This window comes from Branchiostoma lanceolatum, chromosome 2, assembly GCF_035083965.1.
Source record: "Branchiostoma lanceolatum isolate klBraLanc5 chromosome 2, klBraLanc5.hap2, whole genome shotgun sequence".
NCBI lineage: Eukaryota > Metazoa > Chordata > Leptocardii > Amphioxiformes > Branchiostomatidae > Branchiostoma > Branchiostoma lanceolatum.
In genome coordinates this window covers 440,152-463,361 of record NC_089723.1, presented here as the reverse complement: position 1 = coordinate 463,361, position 23,210 = coordinate 440,152, and the positions used below count along the sequence as shown (strand labels likewise).

The 23,210-nt window shown below is 42.2% G+C and overlaps 1 protein-coding gene across 2 annotated transcripts in view; it reads right to left on the bottom strand.

Moving 5' to 3' along the window:
- LOC136427111 (uncharacterized) overlaps positions 1-23,210 on the bottom strand; it is a 30,516-nt gene that overhangs the window by 5,830 nt on the left and 1,476 nt on the right. The window contains exons 2-25 of one of the 2 annotated variants that reach the window (XM_066415829.1): positions 17,325-17,390; positions 15,789-16,988; positions 15,391-15,456; positions 14,664-15,125; positions 13,895-14,479; positions 12,497-13,577; positions 12,210-12,306; positions 10,154-10,222; positions 9,347-9,439; positions 8,988-9,086; positions 8,727-8,825; positions 6,886-6,984; positions 6,400-6,495; positions 6,102-6,242; positions 4,958-5,060; positions 4,599-4,678; positions 4,105-4,197; positions 3,568-3,666; positions 3,054-3,152; positions 2,778-2,876; positions 2,251-2,349; positions 2,040-2,141; positions 1,854-1,952; positions 1,365-1,460 (exon numbers count right to left, since the gene is read on the bottom strand). In XM_066415829.1, coding sequence (XP_066271926.1) covers positions 1,365-1,460; positions 1,854-1,952; positions 2,040-2,141; positions 2,251-2,349; positions 2,778-2,876; positions 3,054-3,152; positions 3,568-3,666; positions 4,105-4,197; positions 4,599-4,678; positions 4,958-5,060; positions 6,102-6,242; positions 6,400-6,495; positions 6,886-6,984; positions 8,727-8,825; positions 8,988-9,086; positions 9,347-9,439; positions 10,154-10,222; positions 12,210-12,306; positions 12,497-13,577; positions 13,895-14,479; positions 14,664-15,125; positions 15,391-15,456; positions 15,789-16,988; positions 17,325-17,355 — 5,187 coding nt within the window. In that variant the 5' untranslated portion in view covers positions 17,356-17,390. The remainder of the gene's footprint in view (positions 1-1,364; positions 1,461-1,853; positions 1,953-2,039; positions 2,142-2,250; positions 2,350-2,777; positions 2,877-3,053; positions 3,153-3,567; positions 3,667-4,104; positions 4,198-4,598; positions 4,679-4,957; positions 5,061-6,101; positions 6,243-6,399; positions 6,496-6,885; positions 6,985-8,726; positions 8,826-8,987; positions 9,087-9,346; positions 9,440-10,153; positions 10,223-12,209; positions 12,307-12,496; positions 13,578-13,894; positions 14,480-14,663; positions 15,126-15,390; positions 15,457-15,788; positions 16,989-17,324; positions 17,391-23,210) is intronic. The other variant, XM_066415830.1, reaches the window with a different exon arrangement.

The window sequence follows — 23,210 nt, the reverse complement described above, 5'->3', positions numbered from 1 at the left end:
TTCCACTTTAGGATATAAACTACGCACAAAAAGTTCGGAAACTTAACTTTGGTTGATCATATCTCCGTTGTTTTTTTTACCGATCTTAATGCATTATATATCATTATAAAGCTTGTGTAATTCCCTTTTCTATGATACCAAACTTATTGTGATTGAAAACCCACGGAACAAGTACCAGGACTAATAACGTGAGTGGGTCACAGAGAAAAAGTGCCCAAAATTCCCTGTTGGTGTCATACGCGCGCTGTGACATCCTATTGGTATGGGCGCGGATGATGATTCACTATATTGTTTCCCCAGGTTCTAAGGTTATTTCTAGAACACAGACCATCCAAGGTTATTTCTAGTACACAGAACATCCAAGGTTATTTTTAGCACATCGATCCGGATCCAATTGTTTACACCACAGCATTTGGTGGTGGCAGCGTCATGGTATGGGGGGGCATTACCTCCAGGGGAAAGACAAGACTTGTCATTGTACCAGGGACCCTCAATGCAGAAAGATATCGTGACACAGTGCTTGATCCGGTGGCCATCCCTTTCCTCCATAACATGGGGCCGAATGCCTTGCTGCAAGATGATAACGCCCGCCCATACCGGGGAGGGATCATCGCAGACCATCTCCAGCATGCAGGTGTAGAGAGGATGGAGTGGCCCTCTAAGAGCCCGGACCTAGACCCCATCGAACATCTATGGGATCAGCTTGGGCGAGCTGTCCGTGCAAGAGTGACCGAGGGAACAACGCTGGCTGACCTAGGACGACTGGAGGAATGGGATGCTATCCCACAGCATCGCATTGCGCGACTGGTGACGAGTATGAGGAGGAGGTGGCGTGCTGTAGTGAGCGCGTAGCTGGGCCACCCGTTACTAAGACTCCTTGCTAACCCGTTACTAAGACACAGATTGTTGGTTTTGATAAAGAATAAACTTAGCTTTCATGAATTAGTCTTGTTTATTCTTGTTGACTTTTCACAATACCCTCGTACAGAAGTCAATATCAACAGAAGAATATGTACGGAATAGCATGTTTGACTATAGTAAGGTAATCTGGGCACTTTATTTCTTCGACCCACTCACTTTAGCAGGCCTGATGCTCGTTTCATGAACTCGCAATCACAATAAGTTTGGTATCATGGGAAAGGAAATCAAAAAAAGCTTTTAAATGATATGTAATACATTGAAATCGGTAAAAAAATAACGGAAATATGATCGTCCAGAGTTAAGTTTCCGAACTTTTTGTGCGTAGTTTATAACAAAACACCCAGAAATTTAGTTCTACGTCATTGCAGAGATGAAAAGGTGGTTAGGCTGGGTTAGGCGCTTAACACTAAGTCTTATTTTCTCAAGCAGGACAGGAAGCGCACCTCGTTCTTTGCGGCAACATCAGCCCCGTGCTGCAGCAGTACTTCCACACACTTAGGGTGGCCGTGCGCAGTAGCTTCGTGGAGAGGAACGCTCTTCTGTTGGAAACAATAAACCGTAAACACACTGAAGTAAGATGTAAGACATCATAAGTGATGCGGCTTGATATGAAACACAATACATTTGGATATTATGGAGAGAGATGAAAGACAATCAGATCAAAACTATCTTAGTTTAAATCGCCAGGTATGGAATGTTCCCAAGCTTGTATTTAACCCCTGTTGTTTTCTTGGGTCCGTTCGTCCTTATTCTAAGTGAGTGAAGCTTGTCTTAGAGATGCTGCTCAAGGACCTGCTATTTATGTAACCCATAACCTTGAAGTGGCATTTCGGGTGTTTTTGCATGGTGACTATTGGGTGCATATTAGAATGAAATAAGATTGCCTTAATCGATACCACATGTTCTAGGTAGGGGCCATCAGCACTACCTACCTTCTTGTCCTTTGCGTTCACATCTGCACCAGCTGCCAGTAAAGCTGATGCAGTTTCACAGTCGCCATTTCGTGCTGCCAAGTGCAGTGGAGTTATTTGCTGTTATTAACATGAGATGGTCTTGGGTATGGCAACAGGACGGATTGTTGTCAGAAATATGTAATCTCAAAACAATGATTTACCAACCTCATTGTCTTTTGCATTCACATCTGCACCAGGGGCAGCTGCCAGTAAAGTCACAGTTCCATGGTGTCCATTCATGGCTGCCAGATGCATGGAAGTCCGTTGCTGTAAAACATTAAGAATGACCTTGAATATGATAACGTGACGTACAAGTTGATGGTAACTGTGAAGTCAATCATCATTTAAAAAGATGACATATAACTATTGAACCTACCTCATTGTTCTTTGCGTTCACATTTGAACCAGCTGTCAGTAAAGCTGATACAGTTTCATTGTAGCCATTATTAGCTGCCAGGTGCAAGGGAATTCTTCCCTGTAAAAAAAATTAAGATGATCTTTGATATTGCAACATTAGAATTGTAGAGATACTCAAACCGTAAGGGACACCTTTCACAGTAGCTTGCAAGTATCAATCCACTACAAGTTACATATGAAACCTTAATAGTGTGTATTGTGTGGATTTTGTACTAAACCACAAGTCAGTCTGTACTGACCTCATTGTCTTGTGCGTTCACATCTGCACCAGCCGTGTGTAAAGCCAGGTGCAAGGGAATTCTTCCCTGTAAAAAAAATTAAGATGATCTTTGATATTGCAACATTAGAATTGTAGAGATACTCAAACCGTAAGGGACACCTTTCACAGTAGCTTGCAAGTATCAATCCACTACAAGTTACATATGAAACCTTAATAGTGTGTATTGTGTGGATTTTGTACTAAACCACAAGTCAGTCTGTACTGACCTCATTGTCTTGTGCGTTCACATCTGCACCAGCCGTGTGTAAAGCTGTCACAGTTTCATGGTGGCCATTCATGGCAGCCAAATGCACGGGAGTCAATTGCTGTAAGGAAAATTACCGGTACATAATTTTGTAAATTGGCAAGGGATGATAACTTCTGGTACACTAGTATTGATGCCATGGTTGACAGTAATTCGTTTTATTCTTACATAATGATACAGTAATGGTGATGATACAAAACTGTGACAGCAGCAAATCTAAAAGTATCGTAGTATGTACCTGGTCGCCACGTGCGTTCACGGTTGCACCAGCTCCAACCAAAGATAATACAATGTTATGGTGACCATTTACAGCTGCCATGTGCAGCGCAGTCCTTCCCTGTGAGAAACATATGATTGTATAAAACAGCGAACACATTAATTTTGGACTGAGCAGACCACTTTGTACAACTGCTTCTAACATTATACAGCTTAGATATCCTTACATAGCTGAAATTTTTGAAAAACTTACATTTCACTCCCCAGCGGAAGAAATCGAAATATCTCAAGGTTTTTACACAAAATCTTACGATATTCTGGAAAATCTCAAGATTGTTTGAATCTGTAACTTAAGGTTCTTTTAAACAATCTGAGGGTTCTTTAAAAGGATCTTAAGATTTATTTGAACAATATGAAGATTCTTTGCAACAATCACAATATTATTTGAAAGAAGGACAATGTTGGTTAGTCAAGTTTTTAACTACAAATATCAATGTTAGAGTGTTACATGCTTGGGAAAATATGAATCCACCTACCGCAACATCTCGTGTGTCTACAGCTGCACGAGCTATCAGTAAAGCTATTACAGTTTTATGATGGCCATTCTCTGCCGAAAGGTGCAGAGGAGTCCTTTTCTGTAAAACACATTCAGAATGTCATATATTAGTACTTTGTAACAGAGCAGACTTATTAACACCCCGTAATTCATATCAACACGCCCCTGCAGTTCCAGAACAAGCTGCCAAAGCTCATGTTTTGTTTCCGAGCACTGTGGGCTGAGGAGCTATCCAACACTTGAAAATCTTGACCACAGCATGTCCGGAACACGAGACATCAAAACTCGAAGTTACCAAATCAAGCCGCTGGGGGGTTTACAATCTAATCACTTTGAGGTCCCATCAACACATACCCGCATCAGGACAACCTACCCAGGCCTTCTTTACTTATGGTAACAACAACTGCAGGTACAAACAGAACCACTAATTGATTTAAAACCAAAGTCATACCCTTCATTTCCATAGAGGGAATTAGCTATTCCCTACAACTAAAAGAAAACATGAATCATGACTAACCAGAAAGCCACTGGTAGCATGGGAGCTGACTCCCTCATCTAATAGCTGCTTTACTTTGGCCGTGTCTCCATTCTTTGCTGCCTCACATAGCTCCTGTGGTGACAACAGACAGGCAATCTACTGATAGCAGGTTAAGAGCTTGATGAAAGATAGAGTCATGCCAGCTTCGTAATGAGAAGTAGGTTAAGTGCATTCATATCAGTAGAGGCAGGTACTGTTACAATAATACTATGGAGTAAACCAATATGTTGGATGTGGTGTCAACTGATAAAAATATGGTGTGCAGAAAAGCAGAAGAACATAGCAAAATATATGATTTACTTGATAGGCTCATCATTTATCATCATCAAAATCATCGTTTTGCTTGGACTGCAGCTCATCAACAAAATAAGATTTTCTAGATGAACTACATATAACTGCATGACAGTAATACAAAAACTAGTTACCCTTTCTTCTGTCAACATGAGTATTTGATTTTGTAATAGGGATAATACCTTTTCTTTCATTTCTTGTTCTTTTTCATCCATAGCTGACCCTCTTTTTGGCACCTGCTCAGCAGCACTTGCTGCACCAGCTGTAGGTGCAGAAATGTACTGTCATGTTATCTTCTTTTTAGACATTGGGATTGGGCTTGTATGTAAGCAATACTGAAGATATTAACATCACGATACCTAATTAATTGTCAAAATGTCATAATTATTGCTCTAGCATCGTGAGTGAAATTTGATCAGAATATTGAACATGCAGAAAATAGTCAAAGGAAAATGTGCCCGAATAATTTCGCGGGAATCGAAAAACTCAATTATCTAAATGATAATTAATGATTTGTGGCTGTAAAATTATCTAGTTTTACCAGCGGAGCTCTTTCTGGCTGGATCGTAACCTGAAGTACCTGCCGGCGGTCTTTGCCTCTGTTTGGTCTCTCCCTTACTCCTGCGGTAGTTACTTATGAAATTCTGAAATGAGAACAGGGGCAATATGTCTTGTCACTGATAAACGGATCCTCTGTACTGACGCTATTTTGTTACATTGTGTAGACTTTGTTGAAAATTTTGATCAAGCGTAATAACTGTCATCTTTGGTTGATATTGATTTGGTCATATTTATTCGCCATTGATTGTCACTACTAGTTCTTTTTGTTATCTATGATCTGATATTTTTGTTGATATGGACTTTGTTATATTCATTTGCCACTGATTTTGTCCACATTAGTTCTGTTTAATGGAAATTACAAATTCTGTCATCTTTTTTATATTGATTTTGTTATATTTATTTGCCAATGATGCTGTTATTATTATTAATTATTATTATTATCATTATTATTATGGATATTACTCATGTTTAGGTTGTAGCTCATTTCTGTTTCCACCTTTACTTATTATTTATAAGATTAATAAATTAACAAATAAATTTAGGATCCATGGCTTATGTTTATATTTTTCCTGAACTATGTTTTTTCTCTGTTTGTATTATGTGTTTTTGTATCATTTTGTGAAATGCAATAAAAAAATCGAATAATACTGAAAGGTACAGTAGCCGAAAGGGAGGAAACGAGGAAGGCCAAAGAAGACCTGGCTGGATAACATCAAGACATCAAGACGGTGACTGGCCTGGGCACTGCACAACTAATCAGAGAGGCCGAGTACAAAACACGATGGGCACGGATCATTGATGCTGGCTGCCGTGACGCCCCGATGACCACTGAGATCATAGGTCATGAGTGAGTGAGAGTGCGTGATCACAGTTGTCCACATTATTGATATTGCTACATTGTATATCATTATTGTACCGTAGCCATCTAGAGGAAATGAAGGTGCAGTTTCCAGTGTTCATATGGTTGTCAGTATCATCCAAGAAAACCGGTTGCCTTTGAAAAACAATATAACATATGTGCAGTTACATGTACAATTGGAAAATAAAGACTGGCAGTTGGCAAACTTCTTACATTGAGACATGATCTCAACAAAATGGTAAACATTCAATAAAAATCATCCTACCAAAACTTGGGCGACAGTTTTCCCGGTCTGTCTTGCAGCGTCTTGTACCAACGGATTGTGTATGCTAGCAGAAGTCATTCCTCTTTGTTCGTAAAAATGGATGAGTACAGGATCACCCCCTTTTTGTCGTCTCGGAGCTTCCTGAAAAAATATATGATATTCTTCTTTAGCACAGCGTAAATTACTCACAAAGCTGGACTTTCTACTTAGAAACTCTCGGTCATACAGGCAGTATACTTCCTAAATGATTTAAAGGCCAGGCCGCTGATCATAGTAACAAGATGAAAAACTTCCCAACCTTGTCCTTGCTGCCGTCATCAGCCTCATGCTTCTGCATTGCTTCCACACACGTCTGGTGACCTCGTTGCTCAGCCTCTCGAATGGGGGTGTTGCGCTAAAAGTGAATTTGAGTTACACAGAGCATCTTGAACCCGCTTGTTCTTTTTAACATAATTGCTTAACCTTAGATAATGGGTTGTTCCGGTTTCTGGCAAGTTAACCTGTTGATCCAAGACCTACAGTGTACAAGATTCATTACATGTACCTCTTTGAAAAAGACAGGTATTGTTTTTGGTGTGTGCGCGCGTGCGTGCATGTTTCAGGACTTTGTCGTCAGCATAACTCAAGATTCTTTGATATTTGGTGATGTAGGTCTTATTCCGTTTGTATTTTGATATTGCAAGTAAAATGTAAGCTCTTTCATACAAACAAACAAACAAGCAAACAAGCAAACAAACAACCAATCAATCAATCAAGCAATCAATCAGACAATCAATCAACCTACCCACTTGTCTTGTACATTCACATCTGCACCAGCCATCAGTAAAACTGACACTGTTTTAGAGTCGCCATTCCAGGCTGCCAGGTGCAAGGGAGTTTTTTGCTGTAAAACATATTCAATGGTCTTTTGATATAATAATGGCAATTGGATGGGATGTTGCTTATACTGTTCATGTGTTGTTCCAATCAAAGGGTAAGGATGGTGACTGATCTTAGAAAGCCATGTTAGATGACTTCATAGGTCAAGCGATTTTGCCTGTAAGGAGTGTAAAACACACCTGTTTACATATGAGTAAAAATATACATTTATTTTTGCTGAAATAGATCTAGGGTCGCATTGATCACTTTAGCTTTGATTTTGATAGTAACTCCTAAAACAAACATTTCATAATAAATGCACAGCCTCAGATGATGCTACAGGAAAGGATGCTACATTATACATTATATTTTACAATATATGATGTAACTACCTCTTCGTCCCGCGCATTCACATCTGCGTTAGCTGTCAGTAACACTGTAACAGCTTTGTGCTGGCCATTCATGGCTGCCAGGTGAAGGGGAGTCCATTGCTGTAAGATACATGACATGACTTATAGGTATGAATTCTCTCCCCAGTTGAAGACATTAATATCAGTAACTTTCAAGTATACTGCCACATAAATACGAACATGATTGTACAATGAGATAAAAAAAGAAAGTGATCTCGAACCAGTTTAGCTCAAATGAACTCAATGGACAGATGAGCTAATCTTCCACTGGTCGTGACAGAGAAGACAGACGCTATGTACAGTATTTACAGGTTCATTGTACCGGGGAAATTCCCCTAGCTCTTTTCGACAAGCACAATGAACAGTGGACCACGGCTTAACATCCGGTCCTAAGGACTGCGATCCTTACCGGTAGCGTGCATGTCGGGTGAGCGACACAGCCGGGATCGAACCCGGGGCTTCTAGTTCCAGAGGCAAGATCGCTAACCACTGGACTACGCACGCTACCACGCTACTTCCAGATGTAGTGTCAATCAATCAATCAATCTACCTACCTGGCTGATAAAAGCGTTAACATCTAAGCGACCTTGACCCATCATGATCAAAGCTCTTACAGTCTCATCATAGCCATTCCGAGCTGTCAGGTGCAGTGGAGTCCTTTGCTGTAAAACAAATCATATCTTAGTGATAACAGGTGACACTATGAATCCGCAATGACGCTCTAAATCCGGAAAACCCCGTAAAAAACTATTTGGACGACAATAACATTTAATCTATCTAATAATGATGATGCTACATTATGATGCAGATGACCCAATAGCTCAAAAAACTTTTATTCTTTATAATATACATTCTCAGGTTCCCAGAATACTCCAAAATTTATCTATTTTCAACAGTTAAAATTTTTCCAGATTTAAAGTGCCACTCCGGATGTATATATGGTGTCGTCTGTTCGATACCAATATAAGGATGCCATCAGTTGTTAAGTCTTGCACCAAACAATAACTGACATCTTATGATCTTACATAATGGTAAAAGTATTATGCACAATACAGCACAAAATAGTCATTCTGCCCACCTCTTTGTCACGTGCGTTCACATCTGCACCAGCTTTCAGCAAAGTTTGTACAATTTCAGTGCTGCCATTTGTAGCGGCCATGTGCAAGGGAGTGTTTAGCTGTAAAACAAATCAGATAGTCTTCAGTATGGCAACAGGAACAACTTAAGTATCCAAACGATGTTCAATTAACAATAATAATGTTAGCATGTCTGCAATTCAGTCTTTCATTATGAATATGACAATCTTCCATTATACTTGCAAAACATATAATGTATCACATCAGCAAAATGTACCAACCTCAATATCCTGTGCGTTTACGTCTGCAAGAGCTACCAGTAAAGCTTGTACAGTTTCGTGGTGACCCTTCGTAGATGCATCGTGCAGAGGGGTGCTTTGCTGTAAGACACAGAAGATTGTTTTTAAAGTGTCATCGCGATGGACTAAAAATACATGGCTGAAGATATTCTTTCAGTTTAACAGTAGCTGCCACATTTCTTTAACCTGGAATCTTCCATGATACAAACGACGCACATTAACAATGAATGTACATGGACCTACCGCTATGTCTCGTGTGTTTACATCCGCACCAGCCACCAGCAGAGCTTGTATAGTTTCAATGTGGTTATTCACTGCTGCCTCGTGCAAGGGAGTCCTTTGCTATAGTACACATTAGATTATCTTGAGTAATTCAATGAATGATGACAGGACAGACTGAAGTGCCTAGAGTTTATTTGGTGAAATTTGTTAACGATATCTTCCAAATCAACCACAGTGACAAAATTGTCATAATAATGATAAAACTATCATCTTTTGGTGGCTATAAAAAACCGTATCCAACTGGCGAAGGGAGTCTTCGTCGCCACAGGTGGATACGGTCTTTATAGCTACCGAAAGATCTGCTTGGAGATTAGTCCTACCATAGAGTCTCGGGTGTTAACATCCGCACCATCCTTCAGCAAAGCTGAGACAATTCCAAGTCGACCAACCCGTGATGCCCAGTGCAGGGGAGACTGTAAATCACATCAGATAGTCTTAAATAATTGGTAACAGGACACACAATGGGTGTTTGAGATATTTTTGATAGATTGTCAGTTTGCCGCTGCAAGAGGGACCTAACATGTTTAAAAGAGATCAGGACTAAATTTGCAGTATCTGTAGCATACTAAATGTCACCATCATCGTGTTGTGTGATAGAACTGCAGGCCAAAGACACGTCTTGTCCTGAATTTTAGCTTACCTCTGACCAACCTCTATCTATTCCCAACTATTCTGTAGATTATACTTGATCATTTCTCTCCCAATTTTATTATGACGATGGATTGATATATTTGCATGGTTGTTATTGATTCCTATGATTTTGTACAGTATCATTATGTATTGTATTCTAATGTATAATGTAATGAGTTTTTACTGCAGGTTATGTAGGTAGTGTATATAAGTTGTATGTTCGTCTGTATTTGTGGGTCAGTCGTTACCAGCGAGAGCTGCCTAGGCTGATCCAGTGTAATGACTTGTCTTCATTGTCAATGAATACAAATACAAATGCTGTGGTTGCCCTAAAGCATGATAATTACGTACTGTTATTGAATCCTATCTATGCCTCAGCCTATATATGCTAAATATTTAGTCAATACGTATATCATGATAATATCTAGTATGAGAATTGTGTATTTTTCCGCTGGCGTCCTTTATTTTACATCCAAATGATAAATCGTCTAACCTACCTCCCCCTTTCTCTCCCCGTCCGCTTGGTTCATATTGTCCCCTACTACAGATTGACCAGCTAGTCTTTCCTGGTGAATCAATGAATGGTTGAATGAATGAATGAATGAAATCAACGAATGAATGAATGGCAGCAGAATGAACGAGAATGATATGGTTACCGTGTGATTGATGTTGTTCGGCGGGTAAATCTTAACTAGTGACATGAATAATTCCTAAGCTATACCAATAGATTGCTGCTGTACAGAAAAGGAACAGAGGATGACACAAACCGACGCCCACAGTCCAAATCGACCGTACAACACACTAATTAACACACATACTATTTTGTGCATAAAAAGTTTGGTAACCATTGCAATTGGTTTTGAGAGGCAAAGATTTGATTTGCATCATTTACCGTCACAATTTTGCCCCCAGAGATTTGCTTGAAGATTATACTGGTAATTCATCGCGAATGGGTAGTCGATAGCAACTGGACTACCGATGGTAGACAGAACGCTGTCAGTGTGCGCTGAGGAAAGAATTACTTTCACATTGGAACTTATGTCTCTAATTGTAACTATAGCCTCTGGGAGTTTGTTCCACAGTCCTACTGCTGTTGGAAGGAAAGTTCTATGTCTACCAATGTGATGAGAGTTAGGAATCACCAGTGTTCTTGTGCCGAGATTGTGGCTGGCGTGTCACCCGCCGTACTTCTTTGTGTTTAGGAACAAGGCCATCAATTAAGAAGGACTCGTGCATATCTAGAGTAAATACGATGAAAAAGAGTCAAGGCTCCTTTCCTGCGATGGTCTAAAGGTTGGATGTGTGCCTTGGTCAGAGCAGCTGAAGTTTCATTACTTTCAAGGCTCTTCTTTGAATTGAGTCAAGCCTTGCAAGATCAGTTTCACAAGCAAACATCCATATAGTAGGGGCAAACCCAACGCGTGGTCTCACCATGCTCTTATCTACGGTTGTTATTTGAGATGGTTTCATGTAACGTTTGCGACCAGGTCTGAGTAAGACTAATCGCTTGCCCGCATCTACAGTCATTTTCTTTATCATATGTTTCCAGTTAAGATCCTTTTGAATAGTAATACCTCATCCGCCTCCGTAAGTATGGTATCGATGACGACCAGTGGATGATCCGCTGCATCCTGTGTTTGCGACTGATGGTGATGCTTTTGCATACATAGCTGCTCCAAAAAGAACATTCCAGTTCTTTGCCTAGGCTTGGATTTCTTGTAGGCCTTTATTTAGGGATTTAGCAACCAGAGTCCTAGATTGTTTGTTTTCTATTATGCTAAGAACTGATGTGTCGTCTGCATATAAAATAGCCTGGTGTGAAGACTTTCTGCAATGTCATCAATGTAGATTATGGGGAGAAGTGGGCCAAGAGTCCCTTGGGGAAGTCCTGCGTTTATGGCCTTAGTACTGGACTCGCAAAAGTCTCAAACAACAGTTATCCAACTGTATGAAATATATTGTACACGTACGGACAGGTGTGACGATAACTGTAAGCTAGCTTGAATTGGCCCAATCGCGCAGATCTTATCACATTTTTTTCGCCAGCGAATTAACGGAATTGAGGGGTGCTATCCCATTCATTCACTAGCAAGAGAATTTTAAATGTCTCTTATCTTGAATTAATGGGATAGAAGGGTGTTATCCCATTCATTCACTGGCAACCCAATTCTAAATGTCTTTTACCTTGAATTGACGGGACAAAGGGGGGTGATATCCCGTTAGTTCACTTAATTAATTCATTAATTACCTACTCTTAACACATTTATGTGTTTTTCCACCCAAATAAACAATTTTTGAACAAACTGTTTGTAACTCCCGAGGCTAACATACATGTATGCTTTCCTCAAAAATGGAGGAAATACCATTTCAGAGGGTTAAAGTTTCATGATCAGAATTGACCGGGACATGCCCCCGTACCACCTATCGCTAGTATATAAACAAAAGCCTCCAGTGGATACGGGTTTGCACATGATCACCCATGATCAGAACTAACAGTGTTTTGCCCCCAGTTGCCACCAGTTCCGCGCGCGCGTGCTTCTTGGCCTTACTGACCTTGTATTCCCTTAAGCTGGAGCCGGGCGTAGCCTGGGTACGGCGATAAGAAGAGCGATCAGGAGTAACATCCACTCTAGATGGTTCCGCGAATTTCCTAGGGCAAGATTGAAACGGATCCAGTACTTAGTATTTTGAGAAAGGTTCACTGTCACACATGTATGCCGTGCAACGGCTATTTCACTTTTGAAAGCAGAAATGATGAAATAATGAAAAAGGACTTTAGATTACCGCTCCTTCTTTTAGAGATCTCGTAAGTATTGATTAATTGTATTGCATTATTGTACCTGACCCTGATCTTGGATGGCGAGGAGAACGGATTGGGACTGCCGAGATCTAGCACAGCGAAGACTGGGCTGTGATCAATGACTTGGCTAGGTGCAGTCTTACACGTCTCAGCTCTGGCCCTGTCTCTGTCCTTTGTTGTATACACACTTCCAACGTCATAATCTAAGGACAGTTGCTGAGCATGCAGAATGTTGATCAGATCAGAGGTGAATATGAAGTAGTCGATTGTTTCCGATCCGTATGAAGCTGGGATTGTCAGTCCAGGGTAACTGTCGTCGATGTTGTCGCACGCCTTGTCAAGTCTGAAGTTGAAATCCCCACCGATGACACATGCTTTCTGACCGCCCTTGTTTTCTGTGACTGTCAGTGTTTTGAAAAAGGCAAGTAGGTCTCGAAATACCAACCGCTTTTCTGCATCAGCACACTTGTGCGGTCCGTGCCAGGAGATGGCGATGAAGTCTGAGACATTTGGCTCCTTCTCCACTGCGATGTTGCTACTTGCTGTATGTCCAGTAGGTTGATCTTTGATTGACATTTCAGATATGCAGAGCCGTCCGCGATGTTGAATGAGGTTTGGGTACTTGTCTCCAATCAGCTTGTACGAGTCTAACCGTTTCAGTTCAAACAAATCGCTATTCCAGATTATTCCAGCTTCATTAATTACTCCTGTGTAGGCAAACGTTTCCCCTAGCTGCAGCTGTTTGACGGGATCGGCCCAAGGACACTCTTGTACAAAAATGATTGACATGCGCGTCTCTTCTTGAAGTTGACCGAGCAGAATTTTACGCAAAGTTGCATTGCCGGTTCCTCTTGTGTCTCCCTTGAAGTTGATGGAAGCGATGCCGTTTCTGAAGGGATACCGTCCATGGTCTGTGTTGGCATCTCGCATGAAAGTGTCGTGCACCTGCAAGTCTATACCTTCATCCTCGCTACTCTCACTCCATTTCCTCTTTCTGCCTTTTGAGGCAGCTTCTACAGAATCACTGGAGATAAGCTCTGTCTGGTAGACTGGATTGCGTTGCAGAATACGGGAGGCTATAGGCAGAGGTCTGCCACTTGAGGCAGCTTCAAGTCTGGAACCTGAAACGAGAAAAAGGAGGCTGGATGTTATCTTTCAGCATACAATCATGATGAGTTTAACTTAATGTATACACGAAACGACAACTGATTCAATTGTCAGGAATTCAGGGTTGCGGAGATTCCAGTGTAAATTTGTGAGAAGAGTGAGTAAAGATACCGTGTGTGGACCGATCAATGTTTGCAGAGTCAACTTATATGGGATTCTAATCCATTGAAAATTAGGCATCATTGTAGGCAGTACGTCCAACAAGAAGTTTGAAGCTTGCAATTACTAATAATGATTATGATAATTGCATACAATTTCGAATGATACACACCTGTTTGCTTTCCTGGGTCCTTCCCTGGGTGTTTCCCTGGGTGTTTCCCTGGGTCCTTCCCTGGGTGTTTCCCTGGGTGCTTCCCTGGGTGTTTCCCTGGGTGCTTCCCTGGGTCCTTCCCTGGGTCCTTCTCCTTCCCCGGATCTTTGCGCAGACTTCCACTCCTCACTGGTTGTTTGGCAGACTGCAGTTCCTCTATTTTAGCTGCCATGCTCTTGTTGGTCTCCTGAAGCTGCTGGATTCTCTTGTTCATTTCTGACTTCTGTTCTAAGAAGATTTTTTCAACTTTCTCATTTTTCTCTGTCAGCATCTTGACCTGCATGGCATCTACTCCCTGCCTGCCTCTCAGTAGCTGCCCTTGCAACGTCTGAAGCTGAACTTGTGATTTCTCCTTAGTTGTCTGCACAACTGCCTGCACCTGTCTGGCTGTGAAGCTCAGTGTTGACACGTCATCAGTCCCGTCTGTACGCCGGTCTCCCTTACTGACCACGGCCAGGTCTAGGGCTCTCAGGCTGGAATGTTCCACTTCTCTCCTGGGGGATGGCAGGGCCAGCAGGTTGTCGACAGAAGTGGTGCGGTCCAGTCCTGCACATAGACATTACGAAATAAGTGCTAACAAAGTGCAGACCATTTAAATTTTGTGTAAAGTTTTGTGTGACATATTTGCAAGAATGCTAAAACTGATACTTTACAATGTAAACAGTTTTGTTAAAAATGACTGTATTTGCTCAACACCTAGATGAGCGTAAGAGTAAGTTGTATACCTCACCTTGCCCCAATCTGTTTTGGAATCGCACATAGTCTTCGTGCTTCACGTGGAGCCTCACGATCAGCCGTGCGCCCTTGACCTTGTCCCTTAGTTCGTCTGAGATGAGGATGTGTGAGAGTTGCTGAGACAGGGTTCCCTCCCCCACCCTGTAGTGGTTGTGGTAGAACCTGTCCACATCAGCCTGGCGCAGGAATGTCAGGAGGAGGATGAACGATCCTGAGATAGCAGCCTTCAACAAAGCCTGGTGCAGGAGGAAAAGTTCGCGAGTTTCCTCCCAGCGTGCTCTGTCCCTTAGCACCTCGGGAGTGAACATTGTCCTCTCCACCTCCAGGATCCGTTTTGTGACGTCAACATCTCCATACTGCCCACCAGTCGCTGGTTGTTGCATCCCAGAAGTTCCTTGTTGCAATCCACCAGGTGGTTGTTCTACACCCAGGTTGAGGTGCACAGGGAGGTCTGGAACTGGACAGAGTATGATTACATAGAATATCTATCAGATCAGATCTTTTACCAATCACTTACAAGCAAGCCTAGTTACTTTCCTGAAAAGATATATAGAGGAATTGGAAAATTTGGATGGCAAGAATAGCATCACAAAACCAAGGTGCAATAGGAACAGATGGCACTGTGTACCTGTGGTGCATTACACAGAAGGGCAGTAACACTTGTCTGGTTAAACAATATAGATACAGACAACCATCCATTCATCATGATCGATCAGACGTACCAGGACCCCCATCAGCCAGGCTGGCATGCTGCACATCTCCTGATGGGGTTCTCTCAAACCTCCCAGCTACAGGATGAGGAAAAAGGAGTTGGTCAGAAACATACTTACTGTTATGTGGAAACATCAGTATTCGGACCGGAAAAATGACGAAAAAGCATTATTATGTTAAGAACTGGTCTTTTTCCCCCTTCAATTTACTAGGAAAACAGCTTAGCAGTAGCACATGGATTTATAGATTCAACATTCCTTTGAAAAGTGCATATAAATTAAAGCAGATAAAGGTCCACAAACATTGCCTACATGTGAACCTTCAACCTGATTGCAGCTTTCCTGAAAAAAATGTAACCTTAATTCATTAAACACAATGTGATTGTCGAGCAACATTGCTGTATTCTTACCTGGACCTCCACATGCCTGAAGGAAGCACTGATGAGACTCCTTCCAGTATCTGGACTCCAACAGGCTGCTTTTCAGTAGCTTAGACATTATGACTTCTCCTTTAAAGTTCCTTAGAACTTTCTCGATCTGTTCTGCCCAACGCCGGACATCCACTGAATCATCCCCTTCTACCTTCACTACTGAGTTGTGGAATTCTGGGATGACTTTGTCAATCAACGCGGCCAGTCCTGATTTGTCGGATATGAGGACAGGCACGCCGGCCGCCATGGCCTCCAGACCGACCAGTCCGAAGGGCTCTGAGCGGGAGGGCATGATGACCAGGTGGGCCTGCTGCATGTGTCGGCAGATGTCTTCCTGGGTGCCTTCGGGGAGAAGTGTGGGGATCAACCTTCCTGAGTTGATGAAGGCTTGGAGAGTGTCCATGCTGGCCTGATACTCTTCCTTACTGATGCCATAAACCCGGTATAGGATCCTATCTGGACTTGTTTCTGCCACCATAACCATGGCCTTTGCTGCAAGGTCATGACCTTTCAACCTCTCTACTGTACTGACCCCACCCAGGAACAGGACAATCTTCTCCTTGGTTTCCCTGAACTGTACTGTGGTTTTCTGGAACAAGTTCAATGGTTCAGGCAAGAAGAGGTAGTGGGCTGGCCTCTTGTCTTCAGGAATTGCACAAAAGGAATTTTCAAAGTGGTCATATACGTGATGTCCCACAGAGAACACAACATCTGCCTTCTCTGCATCTTGTCTGATGGAGTCTTCCTTATCTCCAATGCCCATGGCCTTCTCGTCATCCTTGTACTTCTCAGTGTTCTCTGGTATCGTCCCGATTACAAGACCGAGGCTCGCTTGGGGGAAACGCTGCTCCTTGATGGCTGCTGCTGCTCTGCTGGTGACATCAGCATGACCCACAATACACCCTACATCCTGTGGGAGGCTGGGATAGCGTGTGACGTGGTCAAAGGTCAGCCAAGCCAGGCTCGGTTCTCTCAGGTCTCCCTGATTGCGAGTTGGAAGGATGAGCTTCACCCCATCAGCCTCAGCAGCCTTCCTGTCCTCTTCTGTGTTCTCCAGAACTGTGGAGTGGACTTCCCTCCCCGCCCCGGTCAGGACCTGTGCCACCTCACGGTTAACGGTAGGGCTGCCATCCTTGGACGTGGTGTATTTGTCGTTTACCAGTAAAACTGCACCAGGTTCTGAAAAAGCAAAACATTTCAAAAAACAAAAACACCTCATCGATCATGTCTTTTCCTGCAAGCTTGGTTACAATCTTCAGCCTGCCATTGCAACATTTATTGCCATGACAACACCTAATCAAGAAACCAAGGAGTACATTCTGAGTTTTGATAAACTATAACTGCGAAAAGCTGCTATTCAAAACGACTAGAAACAAAACATTCTTAAATCATTCAGGTACACATGTAGCAACTTAACTTGCAGAATTAGTAGTTTAATTACCATTTAATACCAATTAATACTTAAGATAGCATATCTCAAATCTTGACAGCATCATGTTACATGTAAGTTCTCACCTGCAGAGTTACCTGGTTGGATCCCAGCCATGATGACTCACACAGGTATCAGGTACATGGTGACATCTGAAACAGGCAGGTGTGTGTCAGGTATTTTGGTATGTTGTAACAGACATGATGGACCGATTTACACACAAGTTTTTGGAGTTGACTCGGGTGAGGAGCTTTGGGTTGCTCCAAAATGCTACTTGAGTGGCCCTAAAGCCCCCGTCACAAATCAAGAATTTCGCTCGGCCGACTTGTCGGCGAGCTCCAAATGGCGATTTTTGGCCGAAGTACGACCGACGTCCTGGCGATTCTGCGAGCTTCGGGCGATTTTTTGGAGCTCGGCCGACGTTCGCGGGTCACTGGAAGCTGCGCTTAAATTCAGCGAGGCCTCGGCGACGATTTTTGAACTCGCACAGCTCGTCAACGGGTTGCCCGTAGCTCGCCCGAGCAACGGCCAGCGCTCGGCCAATATTCGGGCGGGCATCCGACGATTTTAGACCCGATTTTTGGTCGGCCGGAGGTCGCCCGAGCTCTTCGGCCTCGTGCGAGCCTCGCACGGGCTTTGTACAATAATCGGACGACCGTCGTCAGTGTTCCGGCCGACTCATGAAAAATAAGGCGTGCTTCGGGCGAGCGTTGTACTGGTATCGATGGGCGCTTGGACGGGCCTCGGCCGAACTCCTTCTTGTTTATATATAAAAGGTAACGACAGTTTAGTTTATGACATAAGATGATAGATGATACTGTAATATTAACTAATACTAATATCATCTTGTCAAAGAATGCTGCCAAACCTTTCTAATGAAAGACAATTCAATTGCAAAGTTAAATTTTCATTGAAAAAAATTATCATCAATGAGATTTGGACACCAAAAACAATACCTGTTTCGTTTTTGTTATTGTTTTGGATGTTTCAATTTATATATCAATGAACTGGGGCTTGACTTCTGAGGCTTGACTTGACTTCCTGAGTTTTTCCTCCACAAAACGACTACTAGTATTTGAAAGTCCACTGAGTCATTATAGATCTATGTTTGTCGGCCGAGGCACGCCCAGGCGTCGGCAGGGCGTCGATAGGCTTACCAACGGTCGGTCGAAGCTCGGACGGCGTTCGCCCGAGCTTCGGTCGATTTCCATTTGGTGAAAATGTTTGGATTGGGGTTGAACGACTGATCTATTGACTTTGTGGCTCCTGAGCTTGTATTTGGATTGGTCTATAACAAAATTCCTGTCTATAGTATTATTTTCAGTGTGGCCGTCCACTTAACTCATGCCCTACAGATTTGCCACAACTCAGAAAATAAAGTTGGTCCAAGTATGCGCTTGTTACCAGGTCAGTTGATTCTGACTTGGTCCGTGTCCAAGAGATGGTACCGTCTCATGAGGTATTTATGATTATTAGTGTTTGACGGACGTCGCCCGAGCTCCGTTCAATTTGTGACGGGGCAGGTTTTCAGCGAAAAATACGGTCGAAGCTCGGGCGATTGTGAAATTCGGCGAGCTTCCGGCGATCTACAAAATCGGCCGATGCTCGCATGAATTGTGACGCCGGCTTAAGGGTAATCTCCTTGCTCAGTCCTGAATCGACTCCAAGTCGACTCAAAACGTGTGTAAATCGGGCTGATGTTTCCGCGAGTACCAATGCACCTACAATACAAAGACCCTCATTGATAGCTGAAAATTCATCTGTATTCATTTTGATAGAAATCATTCTGAAGCGCCGTGGAGTCATGTGGCATACTGTAAATGTAATGTAAATGCAGAAATGTTCACGGTGGTTTTATGTTCGCGGTTTTGCGGTGAACTTTCAGTGCGAACTTAAAACCACCTCAAAATTTTTTGCCCATGCACCTATGACTGTAGCACTACTATTGTTTCGACCGTGAACTTAAAACCACCGTGAACACTCCATTTTCTCCCTACGGCGAAACAAAAACCGCGCAAACTTAAATGCATTTACAGTATTCAATTTGAGGTGCCTCCAACACACATGTACAGTAACTGTACACTGTATAGTATGTAATATATGTAGTGCTTAGACAAGTGGGTAAACTATCAAAAGACAGAACAAAAATTTTCCCTGTGGTTTTTTAAGTTCGTGTTAAGAGGATATCGCAAAAACATGCAAACATAAATCCACTGCAAAATCAAATGCATTTACAGTAATTGTTAGGGTGCTTGACCCAGAACCCTGAGGTCCAGGCTGCCGCCCCCTTGGTGGTACCAAGTGGTAGAAGCGGCCTGTCAGACAGTGCTAGCAAGGTCAATGACCTCAATCTGGGACACCCCACTTATGTCATACGTGTATGATAGGAACTTTAAACACAATGCAATAAGTACTATTATCACTTAGCCGGGGTCGACCAATCAGAAGCCTCAATTGCCCATGTGTTATGACGCCATAACACACCCGTGATCATCATTCCTCCCATTATGTAGAGCGGGAGGTTATCTTTTTGTTAACATTCGTATAATGTTTATTTGTTCCCAAAAATGTTTACTATCTTAGGATAAATCAAATCTTTTGAAAGCATATGACAAAATAAAATAAACCATTTCAATACAAGTCAAATCTAAACGGGCGGAACTGTAAGTGGAGCCCACTGCATTGTCAGAAGGACACCGAGCAGACAGGAATGATGATACGTAATCTACTAATAGATTTGAAAAAGATTTGACATGCCCATATTGCAATGCTATTAAATATCATCTGTGGAAATGTTGGTTTTCAAAATGAAATCTATCATCGATCTTCTGTTCAAAATGGACAAATGTAAATTCTGAAATGCATTCTTAATAGTATAAGGGATCTATGTGTCATACAGGAATTGTCTACTCTTATATGGGTCAGTTTGGTTAGGCTATATGATAATAACGTTAATGACCCGCCGCTCACTCGGTGGTTTTATTCGGTGGTTATAGCCCATGGCCAGGCATTACGACACCAAATACACCTCCGGGCGGGTCATTAACCCTTAAGTGACCTAAAAAGATATGACCATTAACTGACTTATCATGCAAATAAGAACCTACTTTGAATAATTTAGGAGACACTATTATAAACTGCAATTATAATGATGGAAATAACATACCTGTGATTGTGCAAAGCAGGTAACGTTAAACATCGCTACATATGCACTACTCTCACCTCTCAAATAAACGTACCGGTACGTTTATTTTTTTTCGCCTATAGTTCCACCCGGTACGTTCTTATTCTAGACGGTACGTTTATTATTTTTTGAAAAATTGAGGCTTTGCAAACCAGGAATCCCTCTAAAATCGTAAGTTAAGGTTTATCTGCCCATATTTCCCCGGTATTTTTGCTCGTAATTCGCTATTTTTCGGCCTACCGGCGTTGATTTTCTCGCCGCTTTGACGGCCTTGTGAAAAGTATCCTGGCGGCACTCGTAACATATCGGTCGATATCGCTATGACGCTACATAGTAAACCGGAAAAAAAGACGCGACATTGACATTTTAAAATACAATTTTCATATAAATAACTTTGATAGTATCTGTTTATATCGTAAACCAAAGCACGCTGATCAAAAACGTGTGGAGTAGGGTGCACGCCTGCACGGGGAATAATAATTTCCTGACCACTATATCCGTAGTATCGGCAGCGCGGCGGAAGAATTATTTGTTCGCAGAAGACATGTAACACGTTAAAACAACAATCATAACTTAACTTCCCTTGTAATATGTGTTTTGAGGCCACAAAATCTCTAAAACGGCAGAAATATGTCCGATATGATTCCGTAAACAACAGCGCGAAATCGCGAAACATGACCGCCACTTTCAGGCATGGCGACAGTAAAACTAGCAGCATATTGCGTAGTGCGGATACCGATCTTTAAAATGATTTCAATTTCAATTTATTTATTTTACCAGGGGACATCTCAGATCTACTGATACCGTAAACGCATGGAAATATTATATTTTTTGGGCAACGATAGACACACAAGGCCATATTTATTTTCAGAGGGTTCATTTTTTTAAATTATCGTAAGATTTTCCCAATTTAGGCGGTTCATCGCGGGTTTCTAGTGTCAACACGTAATGGGTAACTTCTTAGTATGTGCGGTCTGTGACGTTGAGCTACTTTTACAGTCGATCTCTGTTCAATATTGTGGGATTTACCGCGGGAACTCGAAATCTGAGCGTCTCACTTTGTTTTCGACGCTATGGAGCAAAAGTTTATAGACATATTTCTTTTGTGGAAGGACTGTGTTCATATTTGTGTTTTTTTTGTGGTTGATGTCTTTAGAAAATATGATCAGGTACATTTAACTTAAGTACTCTGATGATTTTTGTTATACGGTATGTCACTGATTGTCAGTCATAATAAATTTTTACGAAGAGGCGAGGAAGATCATCATGATTTGAACAAGCTATGGACAGTTATTCTGTTCAATATCTATATACTTAATAGGTATGGCATAATTAACTAAATATAAGTTACCTACCTGCTTATTATCTTATTTCCCTCTGACAGTGACAGTTGTACATCCATGGACACAGTTTACCTAGCCTCGACTGTCGATTTTTGAAATTTTCCGGGGGGTACTTTTATTCCAGGGGGTACTTATATTACATTTTGAAGATTTGTCCGGGGGGTACTTCTATTCCAGGGGGTACTTCTATTTGAGAGGTTAGAGTATGCAAATAAGGGCACAATTTGTATCATCAATGGGGAATGGCTATAATGACTGTTACATGATAGGGCTTCTAACACATGCAGGTTGGGTAAAAGGTTATTACTCCGGGAAGGAGGATGACCTCCTTCTGGGAGTATTGTGAATGCATTTGTTTGCGCGTTCGCAGCTATAACTCACGATCCCGTTGTCGCACTGGTGTGTAACTTGGCATATCGTTTGCCTGGTTTGGCGTGGTGATGCACAATAGCTTTGTTACACCATAACTACTTTAAACGTCAATCCAATATCGTAATTGCACCCCTATAATTAATGCTATGTCCCACTGCCCTGCCATAGGGACCATGTTATAATCCGTTATGCATGACTGGAATACTTCAGGCAGATACGGGGTATAAATCTTCCTTACTTGCTGTGATCGTATAGTCACTGTTACATTGAAAAATAGACAACGTGCATCACCACACGCAACCTAGCAAACGATATACCAAGTTACATACCAATGCGGCAACGGGAATTGTGAGTTTTAGCTGCGAACATGTGCATAGTGACCTCCAGTCTGTGTATTAAGTATGCCGTGTCCCTCGCAACTCGCATACAGTATGTGCGCACGGGACGGACGATGCATTTTTACGCACAGTGTGAAAATGGCAAATCTCTGGAGCAAAAGTACCCGGGTCACCGGTTCCTTAGTAATCACTCGGTGTCCAGCACCGAAGGTGCCTTCATCGCTAGACTTCCAGTGATTAAGTTTTGTCATCTGTGGCCTTCCAGCAATGAGACGACTTCGTTACTGGAAATCCCTGAATTATCACTGGAAACCGAGAGATGAGACTACCTGCGGGGCTGGAAAACCAGTGATGACAAATATTCTGTTGCGGAAAACCAGTGACGACAAATGTTCCGTTGTGGCAAGAGCTGGCGACGATAGATTCCGCACTGTAAACCGAGACAGCTAATCCGACATGCAGTTTATGCTAACGTACGCGTCAATTTACGTAACGTTACGCTTACGAAAAAAGGCCAAAAATTCTCCACACCGACTAGGCTTCAACACAACACAACGACATAGCGACACACCGGCCCTTTTCAGGGCCAACAACAATTCCAAAAAGGGCTATATCTATCACAAAAGCACGATCAACAATAAAGATGATAACAAAAAAAAAACTCCAAGGACATTATACTATTATAATGTCCTTGATCTACAGTTGAGTCTTGTATTTATTCAGATTGTAACATGT